This window comes from Patagioenas fasciata, chromosome 2, assembly GCF_037038585.1.
Source record: "Patagioenas fasciata isolate bPatFas1 chromosome 2, bPatFas1.hap1, whole genome shotgun sequence".
Taxonomy (NCBI): Eukaryota; Metazoa; Chordata; class Aves; order Columbiformes; family Columbidae; genus Patagioenas; species Patagioenas fasciata.
The window spans coordinates 27,570,131-27,597,471 of record NC_092521.1 but is presented as its reverse complement, the minus strand read 5'-3'; the positions used below and the strand labels follow the sequence as shown (position 1 = coordinate 27,597,471).

The 27,341-nt window shown below is 40.4% G+C and overlaps 1 protein-coding gene across 2 annotated transcripts; it reads right to left on the bottom strand.

Annotated features, from left to right (window-relative positions):
* Positions 1-1,064: 1,064 nt before the first annotated feature.
* PIP4P2 (phosphatidylinositol-4,5-bisphosphate 4-phosphatase 2) lies at positions 1,065-25,608 on the bottom strand. Of its 2 annotated transcripts, none has more exons than XM_071803955.1 (7): positions 25,193-25,608; positions 19,152-19,297; positions 17,799-17,905; positions 16,117-16,240; positions 10,419-10,471; positions 3,757-3,847; positions 1,065-2,643 (listed from the first exon to the last, which is right to left on the bottom strand). In XM_071803955.1, the coding sequence occupies exons 1-7, from the start codon at positions 25,296-25,298 to the stop codon at positions 2,500-2,502; spliced, it is 771 nt and encodes a 256-aa protein (XP_071660056.1). In that variant the 5' UTR covers positions 25,299-25,608; the 3' UTR covers positions 1,065-2,499. The 2 variants fall into 2 exon arrangements, with proteins under 2 accessions (XP_071660056.1, XP_065688800.1); XM_065832728.2 differs by having other exon boundaries at positions 19,152-19,300; positions 25,193-25,596.
* Between the last annotated feature and the right edge of the window lie 1,733 nt (positions 25,609-27,341).

Below are 27,341 nucleotides of genomic sequence, written 5' to 3'. Positions count from 1 at the left end.
AAAACCTGAAAGCACAGAAGCCCTTCACTGTGAATTCGGATGGCTCCTTCTGCCATCTAACACAAAAATAATACATCGATGAAAAGCCTATTAAAAGTCAATGGAAGAAATGAGTGATTATAAAAGCTGAAAGTTCTTCTAGTGGCCAGTATGCACAGGACAGGATTTTTTTTTTAACTTAAAGGTTGGAGAAGTTTAATGGATTGAGATGTCATCCAGCACACAACATCGTGACTGCAAACAAGCCGGCTCCACAAACAGCCCAATCTATTCCAGCCACTGGTAGAGGCCCTGCAGATTCCACCCTTAATTTTCTTACATGGTTTAAATATCATGATTCTCATGTCCTCAGAGGTGGTTGAAATGGCATGACACAACACATTTTGTATTTTATAGAAATAACTACAATGGTCCACTTTGCAAAAGAAAGCCATAGCAAGTATCATGCTTTTATCCTGATCCACACAAAAATAAATTATTTTGTCCACACATCTTCCCTTCTGCTCAGAAATGCTGAGAAGAAGCACAAGATAGGAAATAAAATACAACCTAATGCAAGAGAAAAAATGTACAGCTCCCTTCGATTCATGAGTAGAACATTGTACCTGGGCTTCCTCCCACTCTCACTGAAGCAGTGGATGATTTTCTGTACAGCCCCAGCCTATTTCATTTCAGGATGTGGAGAGCAGGCAGTATTTTGAAATACAAGACAACTGGAAAGAGTATTTCAAGGTTAAAAATGCAAAGGAGCACAGCAAATCCATACAGTAAAGGGATGTAAAGAGCATTAGGAAAAGAAGAGAGTATATTACTGTATTCCCTCAATAAGCCATTGACTAAAAACACATAATCCCAACAGTGGTCTCATCCCTTATTTACTTCCTCATTCTTCCCAAAACACCAAGAAAACAGCCATTTGTTCTTGCTCTCTTATATTCCTGAGGCTGCCATTTGGCAAAAAGACAGAGTTCACCTCTGCTGCATAATACCTTTGTTGTTCCTGTTTCATACTAGAAATTCTTCCATTTGTGTATTTTTTATTTATAGATAAATAACAAAATGTATTAAGTTTGAATAATAATCTTTATTTCTTTATTAGTTCATTTGTAAAAGGTACATTGTCATCCTGAGCTACTGCTTTTATACATTTAGCATCATACAAAGACAGATCATTTACAGTTTGATCATTTACATTTATTGTGCTCCAAAATCCTTATCTGAGTATCATTTTGTCCTAGCAGGAACATAGATAATTTAAATTACATGTATCCCTGAAACATCCACATTAATTTACCCATCTGACCCCATTATCTAAATTACTACAGTCATCTAAATTACTCGGGACATTCCTTCTGAATTTAGCAAAAACTTGTTTAAAACTATGAATATGGGCAGTGCAAGAACTGGTCCCTCAATCCTTTGTGAATACATCATTAGAAAAAGCTTTCTGTTTCCGTATTCTCTTGGCAAGTCAGTGCTAAATCAACCAGATGTATTTTAATGGAATGGTCCAAGTAATAGTTTACTCATTTCTTATTACAGCAGTTAACGTGAATTTACAGTGTCTCCCTTTGCAGTGACCAGTGCGCAACTCTCCCAAACAGGGAAAATCTGACATGATCAGAGGAAAGTAGGAGGCAGCCCATCACCACCTTATTGTCACCTATGTGACACTGAAGTATTACGGAACAAGTCATATGAAATACTTCCCTTAGACCCTGTAAAGGAACTTGTACGAATAACCGGAGTTAAGTTCCATAATCCGAGCATGGCTGTCGTGATTTGCCAGTAAAAACAAAACAAAACCAAACACCGAAGTCCCAGGATCCTTGAGAAGAAAGCATTTATCCTAACTGAAATCCCATCCTGGATAAATGGAAATTTAATTGGACTACCAAAACAGCATCTCTCTACTTGAAAAATCTCAAAGCGTACAGTGTTTACAAATGTCTCTCTAGCAACAGTGTCAGTCTCTTAAAGTACACTCATCCTTGTCATTTCCTGAATAAGGTCACTATGATCTTGGGCAAAAGATACAGTAAGCAGTTCAAGCAAAATGCTTATTGCTTAGGTTTTAAAGCAAGCCACTTTAATATAATTTTAGTTAAAATGTTAAGTACAAATGTGAAGCTACTGTAGAAACACTTATAAACACTCTTGCTTTTGAATTCTTACTGATCATCTACAAAAATGGCAGACTGATTTTAACATAACAAAAGAAATGTAAAACTTAATACTGTCTGTTGAAATAAAATTCAACACCTATAAAGACAGAGTTATGAACATGTAAACACAGCTTTAGTATTCAGAGCTCGGGAATCTAGCAGCAAAACAAACTATTTGCATATTATGTAGTGCAATGAACATTTGTTCTTGGAGACCCCCAGTCTTAAAACTACTTTGAACAGAATGGAATCCTTACAGGAAAGGTTTTAAAAGTGTCCAAGATGTCATATCCAGAATTACTAGATGTTCATCTGCAATAATCTAACAATTTCTCTATGCAAAACTGTGCTCCGGATAACTGACTTTAATGGCTCCCCAGTAGCAGGCTCGAATGAGGCAGATTAAACCTAAGAGATAAGCAATAGCCCAGGAAACATACGTTGCATGAAATCGCCTGGCGAAATCCTGTGTACCAACCTAAAAAGAGAAAACAAAAGCGTCATACAGAACTATCTGCTTTTCAAGGAAGAGCAAATCACATTCAAGGGAAGCATTTTGGCATCTTTTACTCAAATATTTTATTAGTTTGATTTTACACAATCATAGGATAATTGAGCTGGGAAGGGACATCAGGAGGTCTCTAGTGCTACTTTCCTGATCAAAGCAGGGTCAACTCTAAGGTCACACCAGGTTGCTCAGGGTTTTAACTCAGCGGGGTTCCAAAAAGCTCCAAAGATGGAGGCTACGAAAACCTCTGGGCACACCCATGGTGAAACATAATCATCATTTTCAAACTTGGTAAGGTTGTTTAAAAAAAAAAAAAGTCCGTTTTTATTTCTGGCTGTCACTGATTTTATTAGGAAAACTGGAAAATCCTTCATAACTTATTCAAGCTCACACATTAAAATTATTCTGGTTATCACGCAAGTTAGAGGTATAATGAGAATCACATATATGAATTCAACTGCAGGTATTTCCTCATACGTGCTCTTCTGGAACTGCTGGGTATAAAGGTGGCTCCAGTAACCACTACCACATACTTCAAAGCAAAACAAGCCAGGTGGTTGTTACCCTATTGCTCAGAAAACTACATGTGTCTCTTAATTTGTAAATAGCTTATTACCACGTTTTACTCCTTATACCTTGTACAAATTACAAATGTGTATACATGTTTCTAACTTTTGGAATCCCATTCACTCCCTGCAGTGGAACTCACATTCCTGGCTATACAGCAATACGTATTTCTGGAAACCTGGAAGTTTTGAGAGCTCTAGCAAAAGCCAGATGTTCCAAAATTCTACAGTGAAAACCATTTTTCATAAAACTGAAGTTTTTACAGAGATGAAGAGTCAAAGTTAACATTAGGAAGAGCAAAGTGCAAGAACTTTTTTTTTTTTTTTAGGAACATTTCATTTTTTTGGTTAACTCAGACGGTAAAGTCCATGGCTTTAACAGAGATCACAAAAACCACACAAACTTAGGAGGTTTTGCTCAAATGCTGGTGAAAGAAGAGCTGGACAACCCAGGAATCTCCTTTGTATGCGCACACCCCTGCACACAGTTGCAAGTATATCATAGTATATCACTCACAGTTAATCCAACTCCAATGAAGATGCATATCATTCCAATTGTAATATATGCACAGCAGCGTCTCCGTGGCAGTGCACTTCCAACAGAAGAACTGTTAGAAAATAAATGGTATTTTAAATTAACTAACAAAAAGCCCCACAACAAAAAAAGCTCTCTACATAAATAGTAACTGTGCAATCTGAATGGGGGGCGGGGAAGAGAATGGCAATATACATACACCATCTTAAGTTTATATAGCTGTAGGTAAAGTCTACAGCAGTAAGAGACACAGTCCACGTTTTATTTAAAGGGGAACTACTGGTAAAGCTTATTCAGTGTCTAAAAATCTAGATGCTTACAGCCAAGAGAGAGGTGCCACACCTACAGTTCGAACCTGTCTGCCTCCCATATCCACAGTGCACCCAGATCAGTATCTCAAATAACCTTTGGACTGCAAAACCTAAGCTTGCTTTGCAACTTCAGTGTAGGTTGTAAGACACCCTTTGGACTTTTAATACATCAATACATAGCTTTGATACATCTAATAATGCATTTAATGCATCTACGTAACAGGAAATCAGTTCTACCATCCCTAAAATCTCATTACCAGTAATAACCTGCACCAACTATTTCCTGAAATAGTTTGCTCAATACTGTTGAGTGGATAAACTCTTACCCAATTTCTTGAAGATAAAAACAAACTTTTAGTCACAAACACAAAAAATTTTTTGTGTTCAGCATTTCCAAAGATTGAAATTCTTTAGACACATTTACGTCAGTTTTAGTAACTTCAGAAACGTGACAAGTTCTCTTTACTTTCTTTTTGAGTTGTACCACAAGTTACATGAGCTGCACAAATCATTGCTGACAACCAAGGTAAATAGATCTCATGGAAATTCTGTCACTCATCACGTAGACTAGGAACTCCAAGACAGGCAGCTTTGTTTCTACCAGCTGCATTAAGCTATTACAGTGCTTCAGTCAAACACAATATAAAATGCAAATAAAGCCATACATTATTTACTACAGGTTAGAAAAAATATTCCAGAAGCTCAGTGTTGTTTAGCAAATACATCTTGAGTCACACATTTGCAATCACATACAGCTCTACTAATGAAGACAGGAACATGATTTAATTCCATTGAAACACAGTGAACATGCAGGTCAATTGAAAGGACGAGAGATGCAGAGATGCCTTCATAAAACATGTACCATCTATCATAGAGGTATTTTGGAAGCATCCTGAAGCCTGCTGTCATTAGCCAACTTCATCCCATCCTGGGAGATCAACACACCCTTGGAAATACTGGGTTGCTTGTTGTTCAAAAATGCAAGGGAAAATAATTTTCATCTCATGATAGTTCAACATATTCAAGACAAATATATGTAAAAGAAAGCACTGCTGAACTACTGAAGTACCACATCTGTCATATGACTGACTAAATTTCTGGCTGCAGTTAATCAACCACATAGTAAGGCCTCATATGCTTAGCATGTGACTAGAATTTTTTAAGCATTCATCTCAGAAAGCCTTCAAATAGATTGGTTTAAGCAGCTTTACTCCAATATTACTTCGTTACAAGGAATTTCTAAAATTCTCCAAGAAAAAAAAAAAAAAAACAAGCCACAGACCTGAAGCTAACATGCACACTCTGAGCTTCACCTTGCAAGGCAAGGGTTGAACACAGCAACCGCTCAAAAGCCACCTGTTAGACATTTCCAGAAGAGGAAAGTCCCCAAACTGCCCTGATCGTTACCTTCCCTGGGGAAATTACTTCTTATCAAAAGCCTCACCATACACATTTGGGATGGGATTGAGGGACTGGGGGGATATGATTAGCATGGGAGAATTCCCAGTGGGGGAAATAATCATATCTTACCACCCTCTCACACCAGCCACTCCCACACACTCCTCTAAAGCCACCCCTACATACTTCTACAGCCACTCTCTAAGAGTGGTATCTCTGATAACAAGATACACGTGGAAAAAACCAGCCAAACGCACGCCAAACCAAACAGAAGTTTTATAAAAGGGAACAGGGAGGAGATGTCTCCAAAAGCTGAACTACTGAGCACTGAGCTTGCCAAACTGCCCTTAGGTTCCCTCATTTGCAGGATTTCCTGGCTCTGTACTCCGAAAGTTAATTCGATTACAGAGCTGGATACCTTAAGATAAGCCAATAGAAATGTCATGTTCAATACACCTAAAACACACATGATATTTACTGCACTGTGTATTTCACACAGAGACAAAGTTCATTTTGGGAAAGAGACCTTCACTGTCAGAGCTGTCTGACTTATGATCTTGTTTTTGTAATCATAATATTGCAGATGGCATGTATATTTTCCATCCATATTTCTCTCAAGCTCTGTCCCCTTCTATCCAGTCAGAAAGGCTGGGGAAAAACCATCACCTCATACACCGCAAAAAAGGAAATGTAAATAATGTCTTAATTTAACTGCCTTTTTCTTTCCACAGAAAGCAATCCTGAAATAAATATATTAAGTTTCAATGGTCACGTAACAGACCTGAGAATATTTAGCAATCCAAATAAATCTTGATTTATTTTTCATCTCCTAACAATGATATTAGCCACTGGGCCACTCTAAATAGTGAGGTTTCCCTCTACCCACCCCAAACTGCACATTAAAAACCCAAATTAACTTTGAATAAAGAAAGTTAAAACCCTGCCCCAAAACCTACCAACTGCAGCAACTCTGACAAGCACATTCAGAAATATTAAAACTGGGATCAAAAGAACATTTTTAAATCACAGAAGTAGCTATTTCCATTGTGGGACTGATGAGGGTGAACTCAACATCCCAAAGGCAGCAATTCCTTCTTTCTGAGCTGCTGCTAAAGAAGGAAAAGCACCTGCCAGACCTTTGGGCAGTGGCAGCAGATATAAAAGACATCAAAGCCAATTTAGCATCAGGTAGTAATTAGAAGAAGGGAAAACCAGCACAAGGGACATAGGCTATTACAGGAGTAGCACAAGAAATAATTCAGTGTCTCTTCTGTACCAAATAATAGGAATTATTGCCAGAATTTCAGACACACTTTTGGATAAATTTTTAAGACGAAGATCAAAATGCCAGTATTTTGAAGGTGAAATGCACTGGTGAATCGAACCTCCACAGTAATGCTGGGGTTCCAACATCTCTCTCTTTCCTGAAGGTCCTGCAGACTTTATGGTACAAAAAAATGTTATAAATTCATTAGGGTTCATCATTATGTCAGGCCTTAAAAAGAAAAATAAGTAGGTTCTGAAGAAAAAGAAAAAAGACATTTGGCACCCTGAAGTAAAACCTTGTACCATTCAATTTCCTTTCTAGTAAATCAAGTCATGATCCTCAACCTTTTAAATGTTTTAATAAATAATTAGGGAAAGAGAGCAGCAGACAAAAAACAGTTCCTGCTGCTACTCCATCATTAAATGAGAAAAATACCAGAAGCCTTCCTTAAACTGCTCACTCTTTTGGGAAACAGGCTGATAAACATCTAGTATTTTGTAACACAAAAGAACACTGAAACAGTAAAAGAAACAGTTTCTCCCTCATTCCCTGGTGTCATCCTCTACACTATAAAATCATAGCATCATAGAATCATTTTGGTTGGAAGAGACCTTCAAGATCATAGAGTCCAATCATCACCTAACTCTGGCACTAAACCGTGTCCCTACGAACCTCATCTAAACACCTTTTAAACACCTCCAGAGATGATGACTCCACTGCTTCCCTGGGCAGCCTGTTCCAATGCCTGACATCCCTTTCTGTGAAGAAAATTTTCCTGATATCCAATCTAAACCTCCCCTGGCACAACTTGAGGGCATTTCCTCCTGTCCTATCACTTGCTACTTGGGAGAAGAGACCAACACCCTCCATGCTACAACCTCCTTTCAGGTAGTTGTAGAGAGTGGTAAGGTCTCAGCCTCCTTTTCTCCAGGCTAAACAGCCCCAGTTCTCTCAGCCACTCCTTGTAAGACTTGTGCTCCAGACCCCTCACCAGCTTTGTTGCCCTAAATAAAACTTTATTGCAACAATTTCCTCATTAGCTACATTTGTTGTCCCAATGCAGTAGGTAACATGCAACTAAGGGCCTGTGTTAGGCAGGACAACTACCCATCAGCAGGGCTTCTGCAAACACTTTATACCTGTACTGCCATGGCCAGGTTTGTAGCCCATTTCCAAAGAGATCTGGTCATTTACCAAATAAGTGACTTCATTCTCTGCATGACAACTAGTTTCCTATATTTCCCAAGTTATTTTTTTTAAAAATGACTCTTGGGGCAGGAGGGGAAGATGAGAAACACGCACAATATGTATGTTGCAAAATAATAAATTTATGACCCCAATGGTAGCAGGTAGATGGGATTGAAAACAAACAAGAAAACCAAGATCTTGTTTCCCCCAACCTCCAGATATGAAAGGTTCCTTTGTTTATGAACTTTGAGGTACAATCACTTTATTTTCCCTGGACATTGTTTCGTTATTGACCTTTTTGCGTAATAGCTCCTAACTTTCCCTGCAGTTTTACAAGGCATTCTCGTCTCCATCAACCAAACTGGCGGTCACAAACAAGCCATTTGCAGAGATTGGCCGCACTTGTAAAAATGTTTGAAATAAAATAATGACAATTATTTGAGAATCTAAAAGTCTCCTCAGATGTCTTCTTGAAAAGCCTACTGTAGCAGCAATTCAAGGTGCCTTTTGCCTCACTATCCTTTTTTTTCAGTGACAATCATCAACTGAGTCAACAGAAGGAATGACTAGTTTTGCATGTGACTAGTCAGCTACTAATGAAAGAAGTTTTGCATTAATTGGCTGAAATAAAGAACCCCACATTCCCTTCTGACCACTTGGCTACAGGTGGGACGACAAAGGGCTGACAGAAAGCAGCAGGTCACTGCAGCTGTTTATTCCATCATCACGATTCAAAGCTCTGCCTCACCCATGCTGTGCCCTAAATCCATGCATTAGAAATGTTTATGCTGCTGGAAGTGCAAAACTCCTGACCATCGCATCCCAAACGTGGGAAGACACCAAGCAACTAATTCAAAGCTAAATTACAGTATTCCATAGTTTGCATCCTCAGCCCAAGGACAAAAATGCCTGTTTGTTAAAATTTGTTTTGTATTCTGCAACTCAGTTGCCACAAAAGCTGTAATTTTCACAAATTGCACTGCAGTGATGCTCTGGTTTCATTACCTACGGATAGCATGCTTTCCACTTTAGAAAACAAAAATACTAAGAAATCTTTGGGCTCCAGCTGTATTTTCAAAGACAAGCAACACAGGTCAAAAGAAGACAGACCAAAAGATCACATGCCAGTGAGTTTTGGACTGTTGCTTAGAGTGTTTTATTTGTTGTTGCTACTGTTGGGTTTGTGTTTTTTTTGTTTTGGTTTTTTAAGGTTAAACAGCAAATAATTTTGTACCTAAGGAGAGTAAAGAAAAAAGCAGAGGTCAGCTATCAAGCATGACATGATAAAATATAAAACGTAATTGCAATTAGTTTAAAAACAAATCAAACCACAAGACACCAACCCCTCCCCCCAGGACTGAAAAGACTGAATGCAATTCCAGTCACTAAAAAACCAAACCAAAACAAAAACACAACAACAACTTACAAAGCAACATGTCACCAAGACCTGAGCAAACTAGAACATCCACTAGTCCACAGCGGATCGGTTACACTCCTGAGGTTAAACATTATCACTAGAAATGACTTGTCTATCACATACTCCAGTAATAGATTTCAATCACTGCTGAAGGCCAGGCCATGCCAACATCTACCATACATTTATTCTAAGCCTTCTGCTTCCTAAAGGACTTGCCAGTTTTCCTACAACGTGCAACACAGCTGTGGTTCTCCATTCCCAACAAAAAACACATTTGCTCCTTTAACTAAGAGTAGCACTTGACTATCAAAGGAAGAAAAATATTCAAATAAATCAGCAGGACACAAAAGTCTCTGAAGTAAGTCTTATTTCACACCTTGTGGTTGACATTCCATACAAATTTAAGGTATGTTAGTTACGTAGCTTTTAACAGCACTTCAAACTAAGTATTCCCAACCTCAGATAAGAAAGGCCAAACACTCAAAAAAAAAAGTCCCAAACAAAAACCAAAACATGAAACCATCTTACAGCTCTTGTATTCTAATTTTTCTCCTTCTTATTGAAGAGCAAATGAGTAGACAAGTTATTCCACAGTAATTAATAATGTACTACCTTGTTTATTAAGATGCTAAACAAGTCAGTTGTTGAGTGTATTAAATCAGTAAAACCTCTTTCAAACTAAGACAAAATTATTTCTTCCTTCGACAATACGGCAATTCACATTCTACATTTAAACATTGCATCTGATTGAAAGTAGTAAAATTTCAAGGACGTAAGTTTTTAATTTTAGCAACTCATACCTGCCTATTGTTAGCAGCTTATTTTTGCCTCTAGCAATTCAGAGAGAGCATTTTAATAACTGCATGTTTATTTGTCAAAGCTACTGATTTGTGCATGAAGAATGGAGAATTCATGTGCACATAACATGCTCTTTAGCCTTCAAGTTCAGATGAGCACAGCAAAATAATCAGCATGGTAGACATGTTTTACTCCAAAGACTTTCATGGAAGAAACACTGGCAACTTATCTCAAAATATACTTCCCTTGCTTTCAGAGAACTTACATTTTTTTGCAGTGTGGGCACTTTGCTAGTGTGTTAAATCTCAGTTCCATCCACTGTAAAAAGAAAAAAATAAAAAGGTTGAAAAACTGGCATGAGAAAATGTTTGTTGTACCATGCTAAATGTCACTGTGAAAACATTCTGCTTCTCAGGCTTTCTTTGACATGTTTCTTGCTTTCTTCCGTAAACGGGATGCCCTTTTGTCAGTGGCAACACAGGATTGGGATTTCCATGTGAACATTTCCCATGCTTTGCCTTAGTATTACTAGATTCGCTTGACGTAATGTGGTTTCATCCACAAGCAGAGTGCGGGCAACATGGTAACATTAATAAAGTTTTTTTCTCTTACTTCCATAACTATGAACGTACCCTGAATCAAAATAAATGTGTTTTCCTTGGCACAATTACAGATAGATACATTTTCCCATCTTTTCCCAATCCTTCCATCGCTCATGAAAACAGAGTTAAGTGTTCACAGAAAGGTTAAAAAATAAAGACATCTACTTTATAAAATATAGGTTTTATATCAATAGAGAACATTATCAACTACTTTTATGACATTTTAAAAAGGCAGTATATAAACCCATAGATGCTACGGTCACAACCTTCCATGCACTGACTAAAACCTGCATGGGAAGCAGCCTCAGTAAAGAGAATACCTTGAAATACCTGACCCGGAAGTTACACAGTCAGACACTTGTTTAAAACCAGCAGTTTTTGTTAGATTTGACTCTGCGATAATACAAGTATTAAACAAGCATTTTCCAACTATAGGATAAGACTATTTTTCTTTGCTCTGAAAGTAGTTCTACTGCAACTGCAGCTCTTCTCTGCTGCCTTTCCCAACTGGAGGTAGTTAGCACATTAAATTAATACCCCTCTCCCCTTGCCTCTTAATTTATGCAAAAGTCACACTGCAAATTGCTATCACAGAAGAAGCTACACCACAGAGCACCGATGCCTCCGCTTGGATCTCCCTTATCTCTGTGAGAAATCAGAAGCCTACTGAATCTAGCCGTGTTGTTCTAACTGCTACAAACACTGATCAAAATCAGAGCCCATCCTTGCAGGGAAAGCAGAATCTGCATACAGCACAGCACCATTTAAATGTCATGAATGAATTTATGATCTTATGTGCAAAGGAGGAGGATGTGGCTTGTAATGCCTTGCCAGTACAGGCAAGTTTTGCTGTGAGCAAGGTTCTGATCTGTAGTATTTAGAGTGCATTTTCCTGCCTCTCAAAAGTCTTCCTCATTTTTTTTTACTTCTAATGGGGCTAATTCCCCACTAAGAAGAAATCCACTATTGTTTGCCTGGTTCTGAAGTGTCCAGTTATAATACACTACCAGTTACATATTTGTTCTTTAAATTTATTTGTTTACAAAGACTTGGTTAAACTAATTTAGCAGAGTTGTATTTTATCCCTTAATAAAGTGAAAGCTTCTGTTGGCACTCCCCACCTGAACAATGGGCTTTAGGAGCATTATTTCTACTTCCACATTCCTACCAGAGGAACAAGTTAGCTACTTGCCTGCATCTCTGACAAAAACCACTCAGTTTCACTTAATTCTACACAGGAAAAGTGGGCTAAGGTGCAGTTGTCAGCACCAGGGATGTAGACAGGCTTCTTCAGAGCTGTCTTTTCAGCTTTATACACTGCAATTCCAGAAACAGAAGCAAATCTAAATCCTGGACTTACATTTTATGTATTTGTAATTCAACTTCACTCCTGTACATTAGTTTTATTCCAGGGCAGGCAACCTGATTTCTGGAGTTACTCATTAATGATCTTTCTAGGGTTTTATTGAATGACTTCCAATTATTAGCTGTTAATTATTGATGGATAAAATTCAAACCCATCTGAGCTCCAAATTTTGATGGAAAAAAACATTATCTGTTTTCATTGAGAGTTACCTGGAAATAGGAGGAACGCTGTTATGATGCCTTCTGTACACATTGGAAATAATTGCACACACACAAAAAAATGCAACAAGACCTTCAAACTACAAGAATTCAGATCACATTAGCACAGTAGGGAGAGGTAATTTTCACCCACATTCTAATTCTTGGAGTTCTGGTGGGTTCAACAAGTAGTTTAAATCATGTTTTAAGCTGGTATTCTTACTCATACTTCAGAGTGCTTTTAAGTACCCTAATGTTGTTTCTTCTTGTTAAGAAAACTTGAGGTTACGATTACATGAAATTTAGCACTGTTGACAAGACAAACTGTGTTTTTCCCATTGAAACACTACAATAAACAATAGTCAAATCCCTGGTTAGATGTACTGAAACACAGATGAGGATTTCAGAGAGCTCTTAAATGTCTCAACTATGGACAAAACCCGACACGCACCAAGGGAATTGCTAGAAAAATATATCAAGCTTTCTTCTTAAGCCTACAATAGTTCTCAATGCATTCAAGACAAGACAGAGGAAAAAAAAACAACAAACAAAAACCAAAAAAGTCATACATGCACCTCTGTACATACAGCTGCACTTCTGCTAAAAAAAGCTTCCCCTCTGCTTCTCCCAGGTCCTTTGGGAAAGCAAAAAAATACTTCCACAGATGAAAACATTTACTAGTTTTCTAAAGAATTTAAAGGGTTTTCTATTCAATAATTTTAGAAGAAATACTGCTCATATTTGATTAGTTTTACAAAAAATAGAGTTGACAGAGCACAACTGACAAACCGCAGCACTCAGCCCACAGCTGGTGCTCATACAGCCAGGTCCTGGCTGTTTGTCCTCACGGGTCTCTGTGACTGCAGGAGGATGGCAGGGGGGACAGGGACACCCCTCCTGGCATGTCATTGACAGCCACAAATCCTCCCAGAGACCCCTGGGAGAGGGGTGGCAGGGAATGACTCACTGCTGGCAGAAACAAACAGGGGCTCAGCCACAGCCCAGCTCTCAAAAAAAGCCCAAACCAGGTCAGATTGCAATTCAGCAAGACAGTTGAACTCTCATCCTGCCCTCCTTTTATTTTCTACCACTTCTTCCACTTGTCTGAACTGCAAATCTGCCAGAAACCTTAACACAGAAAAGACTCCTATCCAGTTACCCGAGGGAAAAAGATAATCTGATGAACAAAATGTGAATAACTAGTGATAGTTCAGCTGCAGTATCACCTGAGTGCTCAGTCATCTGCCCAGTTGAGACACAGTAACTTGAAGGCACTCCATAGCATGGAGCACACTTTTAATAATTTATAAACAACACTCCCCACGTGTAGAAGCAGGGAAAGCACAGCCCATACTTACGCTTTTATATGGGAAAAGGGGAAAAAAAAAAAATCTTAGAAAGGTGGTGAACAAGTTAATACTCTTAATAGAAGACAGAACAAGGAACTGACGATTCAGCTTTTTCATTCCAGGGATTCTAGTTTTGCTTGTCTATTTTATTTATTTTTTAACTGCCAAGTAAAGTAAAGGAGATACCTTACTGAGTTGCTGAGAGATGCATCTAGCATTCCCTATTTGCTTTACAGTGTGGAGATATCAAAAGACTCATAAAAAACACCATCACAGAAGCTGAGTTTCCAGGCTGGCTAAAGCACTTCTACTTTTTTGCTTCTCTGCTCACTCTCAAACCTCAAAAACTTTCCTGATTCTCCTTGACTGTATAACGTGAGGAAAAAAAAAAATGGTTTGTTTCTTGATAACTCAGCAGAATACAAGCTTCAAATTTCTAGTGATTTTGAAGGTTTCTTTTCAATGTACTGTGAAGTGGTAAATTGGTCTTACTGGCAGATCAGACTACAAAGTTCAAAATGACGCAGCTCCCAAAGAGCAACCATCAGCTCTGAAATCACATGCAAATTCCAAATTCAAAAACTTAGCCTTTTAAGGCATCATCTAGTAGTTACGGGAAAAAACAGCCTTTATGGTTTTGTTTGCTTGTTTTCCCCTTATGTTCACCTAAAAAGTTCATAGTGTAAACTACAAAATTAAATCGGGCTGCACTTATAGAAAGTAAATAGGGGATAAATAAAACCCCCATACTTATGAAAGCCATAAAAAATGGGCCAATAATTTAGCAATTATAATTTTACTTCATAACACTGACTCTCTCCCCCCAAAAGAAATCCCAAACCAAAAATCATAGTAGAGATGGTCTTTTGTGTTAAGAGACCACATTAAAACTTAATACTGTAACTCTTACACAGCAGTGCTTTTGCCTGTGCAGTTTTGAAGTGTGCTAAAAACCGTAATTGCGTTACAAAATTAAATTATGACTCTGTATCAAACTACAGTGTTCCTGCAGGTACTTAACAGTTTGTAACATGCTACTGTATTTGAAAAAGAAAAAAAAAAAACAAAACCAAAAAAGCTAAAAGAAAAGGCAACCTTTAGTAAAAGATTCCTGGTTTAGAATATGTACTCAAGACAGCCTTTTTCTTTCATAGATCAGTAGTTTTCTGTTAGCAACATTATTCTGTATTGCATACGATATTCTTACTAGTTAAGGTCACATATAGACTTGCATTTAAATAAAAAGCAAACAGAATACCCACTCCAGATATCTCCAGTTATAGACTACTGCTCTTTTGCAAGGTTTATAATAGGAATATTTATATATATAATAGAAATATTTATGTATTTTTAATACATAGGCAGAATTAGTAGATAAAGCATTTCTCAAGCATCTCTCTAATGGTTTCTCAGATAGTACATTACTTGTAAATTCAGTCAAATCACTAGTTTTCCTTTAAAAAAAAAAAAAGGGGGGGCTGGGGGTGTAAAAGCCATCTCCTGCTCCCTGTATTCATCATCTGATATAGTAGTTAAACCATTATTGCGCACCTCACTGATCCATAAACCTGAAATAAAGATTTGAAGGCACAAGTCCATTCCATTATAGAGCCCATCACAAGCACACACTTATCTCACTGCTGATACAAGCCCACACGCAGTGCCATCCCCTAAGCTTCCTTTTTCCTTTCACAAAATGCATTTGAGTATTCTTTGGCCTTTATGTATCTTATGATCCTTTATTTCAGGAACATCTCACCACTCTGGTGACTCTGCAGGTCCTTCAGCTGTACCACTTGTCTCAGTCATTTCCCGTAACTCACAAACATGACAAACTGTCTAGCAGGGCTAGATGATGAAGTTAAAAGTAACTTATTTGCGTACTGCAGAGACTGTTCCCAAATCAAAATTTGTGTAGGGCAGCCCTTTATCCATGTAAAAGGCTGCAAACAGTTCAACTGAAAAAGAGTATTCTTATACTTCAAAAATGTGATCAACTGTCAGCCTCACATCTAAACAAGAATGTCCAGTTCTCTAACAACTGACAGAGATGTTAACACCAAGTGCTGTAACAAACAGATTTCAGGGGTCTATACAGCAGCAGCAAAGCTACTCTCTTAGCCACAGCAGAACACAACCATCACTGTGAGTCTCAGCAGAACCAGGAAGCCTACCTTCCTTTTCCAGCACCATTTGCTCTCGCATCACTAAGCAGTAAGACTATGGGTTTTATCCATGCATGCACAGAAAGATGGTTAAAAGTTTCCTTGAAATGCATGTAAAGATAACCAAATACAGACCATACAGCCATAGCAGTACAAGCATCGAAGAAGCTTTAGCTTCTCAATGATGCCATAGAGTGAGACAATAACCTCTTAAAAGTGCTTACAACAAATAGCTTGAGTGATAACACAGTGAGGTGAGAAGGAGAATCTGGTGCTTTACTTACAAGGAACGTATTTCCACAGTGCCCACATACCACTCTAGTTCCATCAGGTTGGACTGGCAAGGCAGGCTGAGCTGGCTGCTCTTCTGGGATCAGCATTACTGGACCAAGAGTAATGATGCGTCTACTGTGTTAAGAACATTAGATGTACATGTAATTAAGCTAGCAAAAGGGAAGGACGATGCCTTTAAGCAATTAGCTCAGTTACGACTGAATATCTTACACTTTTAAACTACGATCTGCTTTTTAAACAGATGATGGACCCAGTTTTGGTCTCTCTCCAAAGCATTTTCCTTTTCAGTTTTGCGAACATTCTCTTTCACTGTAAGATCAGCCATGCAAGCCAGAACCCTGTAGAGATCAAAGACTTGCCATCATACGGCAGAAACACTTCTCAGGAAAACAAGATCTTAATACTCAGACTGAGCAAGCCCATGAACTGGAATGTACAAACCCATGTGCAACTTGTAAAAAGAGTAAGGACTCTTCCATAACCTAGTTCATCCTCCCAAGTCAGATACTCCTCCTTCCCACACTACTGACAACCATGTCAATATAAGCAGCCTATCCACATTTGTACAGTAAAAATTCCATTCAAATGGAGTGCATTAAAGAACAAAAACAACCGAGGTTGACTAAATGCTATCAATTTACAGTAAAAGTATGTGTTTTTATATTCAGTGTGTTTCCAGTTTAATTATACAGTTTGTCTGTCCAAAATGACAGTACCCAAATTAATCAAAGAAGAATGAGGATCAGACTTCGTGACATGGAAAAAAGTGAAGGTTAAAGTGAAGTATTATTTAAATTGCACTGCATCCCTCCCCGTTTGTGACCACAATTGTATGCTGGATGCCTTCCCTTCAATCTGGAGCCTTCCATTTAGGGCATATTCACAACATTCTCTTTCAAAGTTTTTTCACTCTGAGAAAATTTTTAGAATGTTTTGAAGTTTTCTCAAACACTCGATTAGTTTCAAACTATGTTTCAAAACCAGAATAGCCAACAGACTGGTGACCTGGGCACTTGGAATGGTAGAGCTTCCATTCAAGTAGCTGCAGATCCAGCCTTCATCTCAGTTTCTCCTATTAGAACTGCACCACCTACAATCAACTTACTCCTACCATAGTGGGATCTTCAACACCCTAGGCCAAACAGTAACAATGCTCACGATGGCAATCGTGCTTATTCCTGTTATAACAAACATGCAAACTAAAGTTGAAAGTTGAGCAGAGATTGAACACTCAGTGGACCAAAGAAGGGAGTTCAGGACTGACGCCAGCCTACTGCTCCCTCTCCTTCTTCATTCTCAAGTCCCCACTCTGAACCAGGCAAAGTGAGCAACCTGTGTGTTTACAATAATTAAGTTTGCAAGAAATTAGGAATGTTGAATCCCAGAAACAAGTTATTTTCTTCTCTGTTATTCTTTATACCATTTTTTTCCTTATAATGTAGACAAAATGGGAAGCACACGTGAGACTTTTTTTTCCTTTTCTGAAGTTAACCTTAAAAAAAAAAAAAAAAAAAAAATTGACACTACCACAACCTGTCTCTGCAGTAATTCAGTAATGCTGTCCATGTACAGAGGCTCAGGTTTGAATCTCTTTTAGTTTTACATACTCAACACAAAGAGCACCGTTACTTTAACGAAAACTATCTCAAGGCACTTAGTTTTTTATTCTTACCAGTTTGGTCTTGGACATCCTATTTTCCGAGATGTGTCCTTACAGATAAGGAGACAATTACATTGACATCTAACATACTTCTTCCCTGCAGGAGGGTTTTTGATTGGCTAAACAATGAAAAAAAAAAATACACCAGAGAACACACATCAGAAGTCATAGCAATTCATATTTTTCCTCAACAGTATGACAAAGCAGAACAACTCCAGTGACAAGTTCTTGCTAACAGAGAATTGAAGTTCCTCTTACAGAGGAAACTTGAGAGTCAAGACAACATTGGAAGCTTTCTCTCTTTGCTCAGAGAAGGAAGTGCAGATTTCCTCACTAGAACAAAAAGAGATTCTGCACACTAATGGAAAAAACAAAATTTTTCAGTAATGAAGAATTCAAGACTTCAGTGTAGTTATTTTTTAAAATGTGTGCTTAAGTAGTGGCATATTTTTTAAAAAGCACTCAGAACATCAAGAAAGCCTCCATACCTGGTACTGAACAGTGAACAGACTTCAGTCTGTCTCTCAGTCACTAAGAGAATATGCAGAACTGTTGTTTTATTTTAAACTGCACTGAAATTATCTTTCTCCAATCTGGAAGTCAAGTTTCTGGGTCCCTTCCATATAGCAAATCCAGCCTCAAAAGCTATAAGATACTTTCTTTGGCCTGAAACATTATACATTGGCAGGGAAAGTGAGTATTAATGGCAAGTTCTCTACTTTCTCTTTTACCCGGACAGAGGGAAAAAAAAAGTTTTCCTACAGATTTAAGGTTTCTTGTTTACTGGAAATAACTAAAAGTCCTTTCCATAAAATAAATCCAGTCCAGTGTTTTTCATGTAAATGTCCCCAGCAGCTGTGCAGTGCTGCAGTATCAGATCCCAAAACTGAAACTGGCGGGAAGGAAAAAAAAAAACAGAAGCAGGAGGCCAAAACCTGAAGATTTGAATTATGAAAAGGGGAGGAGGAGCAAAAACGTCTATGATCACTGGAACATAACCTACAATTTCTGCATTTCAAAATTGCTGTGGTTTGTTAGCAAGCTAACAAATTGACTGAATAGTACTGCAGGAGGAAAGCACACATCCAGGGAGAGGTGTGGTTTAGTTATTTTGTTTCAATTCTTCATTTCTTTTCATCACAAAAGTTTCACCCTTCTTTACAGAAGAATAATTACTTAAACAACATATTTGCCTTTTGTCCTCCGTCTCAGAAGTAAACAGCCACACCAGCAGCCAGCTGTGCTGGCAGGTGCTGGGCAGGGACAGCAGGAGGGACTCACCCTTCTTTCATGAGGCCATGAATTCGACCAACAACATACTTCAACCTCCCCCCACAAAAAGAAGAGACTAAAAATCCATTTTACCGTAGCTTCATTGCAGACTGTGCACTTAACAACGTGTTGGTGTAGCTTGCCATCCAAATTGATGAGTGACTGGCACACGCGGCAGTTGATGACGGGAACGCCGCTGGCGTCGGGACTGGCAATGGCCGTGTACGGAGGAGGGAGCTCTGCTGCAAAAGACCACAAAACCTCAGTTGAAAAGCAAACAGAGGATCCTAAAACACTATCAGCAAATGCAGTCTCTATCTAGGGAATACAGGAAGAAAACAGAACAAAAGAGAATAAGAAAAAAAAAAGTTACTGATTAGTATAAACATAAGACAAATCTAATTTTTTCCCCCCTTCCGCACAACTTCTGTGTACCTAAACATCAACCATAGCTGTACATAAAGCATACCAACAATACAAACACACCACACATAACTCCAGAAAAGTGGATCACAGAGAAGGCTGATCTATACAACTTTATTTTCAAAACAACTTGTTACATTCTTTAGAAAAGCAGGGGGGAAAACCCCCAAACAAAGCCCAAACCCACTGAAGATTAGTAGCTACCAGAGACTGCTTTATGAAGAAAAGTTAAACAAAAACAACAACAAACCCCCCCCACAACAGACAGGTAAAAGAGCCATAACCAGCATTTACAAATATCTGGAGAAACTGAAACACAGTCAACGATTTATTATATAATATAAAATATTACAGGTAAAAATACAGAAAAGTTCTGTTAAGGAAACAAGTCTTGAATGAGAAGTGGCATGAACTGTGCTGCTTTTTCGAGTGCAACAGCAAATGTATGCTATCTTGAAGAAAAAGGACGAACTGAACACTCAGAGCTTCTGCTTTTAAGGGTTCCAAATATTTCTGTTGTCCAAGATCCATGACGGTGATGCACAAGGATGTTTTAAGTCACTTAAGACACACTAACACAAGGGAGAATACAGCAGCCTCGGACCCCTGTGGAAGAGCAGGTTTCGGCTTCACCAGTTCTGACCCCATGGCAAACAAACTGGGGAGGAAAAGCTCAAGATCCTCCTTGGTTGAAGAATCCATGGAATGAAAACAATCCAATACAGCAACCTCTCACAAGCTTATTACTAGAATTATTTGGTGTGTAGTAGCACCAGCTTTTATTTCTTTGACAAGTTCAGGGCTCTTGAGGTAAGCAAACAAGGAATGGGCATATTTAGTAGTTCATAGTTAACTTTCTTTAACACTAATAATTTGAAATTATAAGCCTTGGACTTCAGTAAATTATTTCATAATTACATCCAAGCAGCCAACAAAATCTTCTAGGAAGCAATGAGAGATCAACCTACTTTCAGTTTGCAAATAGCGCTGAACAGAGCAGTGTCTGCTGGAGGGAAATCATGGACTGCTGTCAGAGCTAACAAGCCCAAGTATTAAATCTAAGCCTGTAAGAAAGCACTCATCCCTCCTTCACTCTGTTTTAAAGCAAATGTCATAAGCTGGAGGGATATAAGAAACCCTGCCTGCCCTTCAGATCCAAAAAATCATTGTAAACCTTTGAAGCAGTATTGCTGTTCAGTGCTCTCTCTCGTTGCTATTTGGCCTACAAACAAGGCAGAGCTGTACTTGGTTTTAACTCACAGAAGCAGTGGAAGGAAGTTGGACACCTTGAGGGTCTCAGAATCACATCCTACACATTTTAATTATTTCAGACGAGAAACAAAATTAACTTATATGCACCAATGCAATTCTGAAGTCAACATACAAACTGATGCTCTGTTACTTGAGCAACTGAACTTCACACCTTCAGCTCTGATATACCAGTTGTAGAAACCAACATCTTTAAAACACGTCAAGTAACTTGAGAGTGGTGTTCTGATTTTTCTGTTCCTGAGGAATTTTATTCTGAGAAAATACAGCATCCAGTCAATTTTTAAGGATAACAATATTTTTGCAGTCCTGTGACACCCTATTTTCAGAACAAGACTGCCACATGCAAGACAGGAGATACTACAAGAAATTAACAAACAAGAAGAACATACACAAAACAAAGCTCCAACACCCACATATTTTGGCAACTGGAAACAATCTCAAGCCTACTAGATCACTGCAGAACCCAGGTTCGAGATTTGGATGATGGGAACAGCAGTGTCTGAGCTGCAAGTGGCAAAGCTAAGGCTGCTGCAAGGGGGGTTTGGCCGTAAGCAGCTGTAAACTGCTCCTGCAGCGAGCAGCTGACACGCTGGCTGGCTACGAGAGGCAGCCATACAGTAAAACACATGTCCAGCAGACCAAATTATCTGTCAAGACACTTCTGCAGTTCAATCCCAGCTTTGAAGCTGCTTTTCTGAAAAGCAACAATCATGTTACAGAACTTCTTTGCTTTGCCCTCTCCGTTTAAAGTGCAACTTCTCAATTCTATCAGCTAGACACCGGGCAGCTGTACTAAGGAAAGGCAAAAAGTATATTGAAGGGTATTAGAAAATAAAACAGAAAAAAAAAAGACATACAGCCCCCTCAGCCTTTCAGCTTTCCACAATCCCGGAATACTTTAAGAACTGACAACTATGCCCCTCTAGACATTTATAATATCCTATACCCTACTTGCAAGAAACAACTCTTAAGATTCGTAAAGTTGGTTAAATGAGGTGTGTGAGCACCTACACACACCACCAGCCACGTCTCAAGGCTCACACTGGAGCTGCTCAGCTTCCAGGTAAGAAGCTTCTCTGTTCCTGTCCTGCTGGCTCAGCAAATTTCAGATAGCAAGAGAATAATGGCTGCTTTTCAGAGTGGTGCTGCAGCAAATAACATTTGCTATGAAGCAGAAAGCCAGAGGTATCTTGGCACCACAACCTTCATACTTAAAGAAAAAGTGCATTTGGAGGATCTACAAAAAACAAACCAGCAAACCCACCAAAATTAAGTTTAAAGAAAAGTATACTGGGGGGGGCGGGGGGGGGGGGGATATGAAAAGGAACATAAAGGCATTGTCTCAGAGTTCACGGCTCATTACCCCTTAATAAAAAGATTACAACGCACATTAACATATGTATTTTGGTTTGATTTTTTTTGACACCTTGAATTTCAGGCTAACTATAACATCTAAAAACAGCCCATAAAGGTCATCATGTTGCATGTGACTGGATGGTGGGCAAGTGTCAGGTACACACCAAGAGTTTCAAGACACAATTAATGATAAATACTGAATTTCCTGCTGCTGACATACAAGTTTACAGCTGTGTTATCAGTTTTTCTTTAAGAAAAAAGTCCAAGAGTAATTAGCTCAGAAAGATTAGCAGAGTGCCCTGCCATGCAGTATGTCTGACTAACCTATGATTCCCTTCTTATCCCCAAAGAATAGAGATGCTGCAGAAGATACCACATATTCAATCTTAGAAATTCCTTCCCTGGTATTTGGAAGGACAAAAACCACAAGGAACCACCTGCAGCTTACCTAGGTCAAACAGAAATAAGGTTGTTTTGGTTATTTGTTAAATAACCAAACATTTACGAATCAAAGGTTCTTAATCCTGACCTAGGAGGGGGTGGGTGAGGAAAAAATGTTAGAGACTGGTAGTTAAGAACTGCGAAAGCCTGAACAACCCTCTGATCCCCTCACAAAAAAAGAAAAAAGCGCTGAATAACTACCCTACTACAGGGAGCACAGCTGATGGTCCCTCCCTTTGTCTATGTGAAAAGTTTCTTAAACGCTGTGCCCTACTCCACATCTAGAATTTTTCTTGCTTCCATCATTAGGAACAGACACTGAGCCATTACCAGAATCCAACCACCCAGCAGCTCACATGGAGAGGGGTCAGCTGGGTCTCCGCTGCAGACCAACGAGAGAAGAGGAGCCTACTTTCAAATCACAGCCTCTCTTAATTTAAAGCTCTGGATGACACATTGGTCACAGTAGATAATTACAGGGATAAATCTATTAACGTACATTCAAGTGATAGTTTGGAGGGCAAAGGGCTTCTTCCTCCTTCACCTGCAGCTCCACGCCAGTCAATGATGTTAAGCAAGGAAGCTCTGCAGAAAGGGGCTTGGAAGCAAACCCCATCTCCCCACGAGAACACTTCTTCCCTCCACAACTAGACTTGCGCTAGAGAGAGAGACAAAGACTGGCTGTTAGCTAACAAGGAGGTTTAGCTTGCATAGATCCTTTCACTAAGGATAACTGACAGAGCAAGGAAACTAGAGCTACCTGCTTTATGTGACAGCTCTGCAAAATTTTGTTCGGCAGGTATCTTTTTGTAAGTTTCGTAGAGCCGTTTTCAAGCGCTACCTAGTATGCTTGCTTGCTTGCTCGCTCGCGGACCAATCAAACAAGATCCTCAACTTGCAAAGAGATGTCTGACATTTAAGAGAGCTCTATGGTTCCTCCTCATATTTGGGAACAAGCCTGTTATCTCAAGCATCACGCCCTGTCAGTGGTGCCAAGCGAGTGAAAAGGAGTCTCAGAGGTTGCCTGAAGGGGCAGCAGGACACAGCCACGAACGGAACTGAGCATCTGGGGGCCAGCACATTCCCAGATCATGAGCTTTACTCTGGGTTCAAGAAAGAGCCACTGATCTGATTGATGCATTTTCATTACTTTCAAAATCTATAAAGACCTTTTCAAAACCAGACTGAAACATGCACGAAAGTAATAGGTATAGGATAAGGACTACTAAGAATTAAAACGTCAAATGACAGAATTTAAACTAAGGATTTCTGGATTTTTTTTTTAAACTATGAAACTTAAGGGATTATGCCAATCCTACACCATTTGACTGAAAAAGAACCCACTGCTGTTTTTCAGGCCAATATTCCTTCGTGCAACTCAAATGAAAGTCAACAGTCAACACCAGCTACAGCAATAACTGAAATACATTTTGATAAAGGCAAAGAGGACTAGCTTGCCATAGGCTTAAATATTCAAAACAGAGACACAGCATTCTAATTACATATATATAATAGAACTATACAATTACATTAAAATCCTTAAGAAGGAGTCAACACACTGGAGCCTGCGAGATCAGGACTGTTATCTCATGTTTTAAAGGCTACTGCTAGTAAAACTAACTCTAATCTTAGTCTTGATTTCTTCAGCTTTCTACCCCTCGGCTTGCTTTCTGCTCCATAAGGTTTAACCAGCAAAAAAAGAATTCATTAATATATTTTGTAAACCTCCTGATTTATATTTTCTAAGTTAATTTTGTTCACCTACTTACGAAATATTCAGTATTGAACAACAAGATGATTTTCCAAGTCCGTCAAACAAAGTTAAAACCATATTGTTAAAGCAACAATTCCGGATCTGTAACTACAGTGTCTGACTTACTTTAAAAATAAAGCCAAAACCAGTCATGGCCTTGAAACGTGTTTGCAAGGACATCCTAGTGGTTTTGGACTTCAACAACGACGCTGCACAGAGCTCCTTGCCTACTGAAAACTGACTGCTGATCAGCTAGCTTCCCTGGGGTAACGCACATCGACGGTCACTGGAGACGGAACGGGGACCTGCAGACTTCATTTCGCGCCTGCGTTTCGCCTCCACCCTGCAGCTGCTCCCTGCGCCGAGTTCGGCTGTTGGTAGTCAAGGATCTTTTACTTCATCCTGCTCCTAATTAATAGGGAAACCGAAGTCCAACAATTACCTTGCAAGCTCCAACATGCAGTGAGTTATAATAAGCCGACCGGCTCGGACTTGTTCTGCCACTGCAAACAATTACTTCTTATTTTTCTCTCTTAGGGAGCTCACTCCGGAGCACAGCGCACGGCCTACTCGACCCGGCGTTACCTGTTGTTCCCCTGTTCGTCCTCCCCACACCGTGGCTGGGCGAGGACTCCCCCGCGCCGGCGGCTCCCAGCCCGGCCCCGCAGTCACCCCCGGCACCGCCGCCCCCACCGACAAAGGCGGGGGAGCCCCCGCGCCGCCGTCACCCGCCGGAGGCACCGCGTCCCCTCCGCGGCCGCAGGGGCCTGCCCCCCCCACCCCGAGCCCCTCCGGGCCTGTCCGCCCCGCCCCGCCACCCCCCTACCCGGGACAGGTCCGGGGGCGGCGGCTCGGCGGCGCCGGGCAGCGGCGGGGGCGGCGGCCTTACCTCGGGGGCTGCTGTCCGGCAAATAGGGCGGCGCGGTCGGGGTGACATTGCCAGAGCCGGGCGCAGAGAGCAGCGGGGAGCGCTCGTCCACCCCCTCGGCGGCCATGGCTGCGGCGCGAAGGGCCCTTCCCGCTGCCGGGCTCGAGGCGTGGGGCGGGGAAGCGGCCGGACCGGCAGCGCCGGGGAAGGAGCGCAGAGGAAGGGGCTGGGAATGAATGGGACCGGGGCGGGGAGGAGGGGCGGGGGCTGGGCTAGCCGGGCCTGCCCCCCTCCATCTCCCCGTCACGGGCTAATGAGCGGGGAGGGCCGAACTTCCTCCGGCGGAGCAGGCGGGGGTCTGCCGCCGCTGCTGCGGGCCGGGCCGGGCCAGGCCGGGCTGCGGCGGGGCCTCCCGGGCCGAAGAGCCGTCCTGCGGCCTGGCGCCAGCCGCAGCGCCGCCGGAGGAGGGTCCGCAGCGGGGAGGCGCGGCCCGGCCCGCCCTTCACTGCCCCGGCAGGACGTGCGGGCTCCCTGCGCCCCACCGTGCCCGGCGAGCCCCGAGCCGGGGGGACTCTCAGCCTGCTGGCGGTGGTCGTGGCACGGAGCGGTAAATCGAGGGCGGGTTCAGCAGGAAGGTGCGCAGAGGAGAAACAACATGCTTCTTTTCAGTATTAAAAAAGGTGGTTTTTATTTTTATTTTTCTGAAACGCTGTAGTGACAAAGATCAATACCAGGGAAGTACTGTAGTTGATTTAACTGCTGCCAAGGGGCTGAGGATGCAGACTGGTGGTGAGGAATTCGACTCAGGCAATACCCACTGAGGTGTGAAAATGGTGGTAACCTTCAAGGGCGCTCTGAACGTGAGGAGATAAATCTACACGTTTTCAAATCTGCTGCTCAACCGAGAAGTCCCTCCCCTGGTGTCACTGAGCTCTCTGAGGACATAAGGATTTAATTTCCTTTCTGCTAGAGAGCCCACTCGGGCACCATCTGCAACTCTCCGGCAAAGAGGGAAAACAGCCTTCCCCGGTGAAATTTTCAGCCTATATTGAGATAAGACAAATGTTTGTCACCCGTGTGTTGTGTCCATCCACTGTCCGTAGGTCAGAGGTTGCCAGGCTGCGTTGATACTGGAAGATAAGCAGTTACTTTGTCCAGGAGCAGACATGACTGCCAAGTGCCACCCAGCATCCCCACAGCGTGGTTACCCAGAACCGTCCCAGTTCTTGAAATGTGTTATGTGGAAGGTGTGCAGATGTTTTCATAACAACCGGATAAAGATGAAATCATGGCCTGAGAGTTCATGAGCTGGTCATATTTCTTCTTTAATAATACATTTTATAAAATAAAATAGTGTTTCTTGCATCATGGTGAAAATTTTCTGAGAGAGCTGTTTTTCACACAAAAAAAATTGAATCTAGGAAATCAAACCATTCGACAAAACCAGACTGATACATTTGAGAGACTATGAGAAATAATAAAAACTCGAAGCCGATGTGTTTTATTTCTGTTATATATAAATTATTCATTTTCACTTTAACAACTATAATATGGAATTAATAAGCTACAGTAACATTGTGATGGCAAAACACAATGTTTTCCTGTATTAATGTTTCCATAAAAGAAAAAAAAAAGTTATTTTGAAGTAAATTTTGAAATGTTGTTCATTCTTTCTCGTTTGGGACAAAATTGCTTTTTTGAACATTGTTATTTCCTGCAGAAGTAAACTCTGAATTTGAGCAAGCTCTGATGTTACTGCGTAAGGAATAATATGCTACAAGGCAGCTGGTTGCGTTAAGCCAACTGCCTTCATCTTGCAAGAAACGCAGTGATGCCATGTGGAACTCTCTCAAGCTCAAATAAATACTTAAAAGCTTTTTTTGTGAGGATTTTTAGGGCTCAAGGTGTTTTGTGCCCCAAGTCCTTCATCTTTATGAGGTACTGTGAGGCTGACCTTGGCAGGTCAAAAGTAGATCGTAAATATTACCAGCCAGGTTGTATCTTCAGCACATCTTCATCTCAAGATTTTGCTATCACTTGCCCAGTTTTCAACAAGTACAGAGCCATAGGCTTTCTTTTGGAGTTCTAATGCAGGAACTGGCATTTGCAACCAGGTTTCTTTATCATTTCTCTTATTTGGGGAAAGGCAGAAAAGATTTTATATCTTGGT

What these genes read in the sequence shown, in the direction of transcription:
- PIP4P2 (XM_065832728.2), bottom strand. Translation starts at nt 25,298, where the DNA reads ATGGCCGCCGAGGGGGTGGACGAGCGCTCCCCGCTGCTCTCTGCGCCC. An exon ending in GGATGTCCAAGACCAAACTG is followed by an intron (nt 16,241 to 17,798) that starts GTAAGAATAAAA and finishes TTCTTAACACAG; the next exon opens with TAGACGCATCATTACTCTTG. An exon ending in ACTGTGGAAATACGTTCCTT is followed by an intron (nt 10,472 to 16,116) that starts GTAAGTAAAGCA and finishes TTCTTTTTACAG; the next exon opens with TGGATGGAACTGAGATTTAA.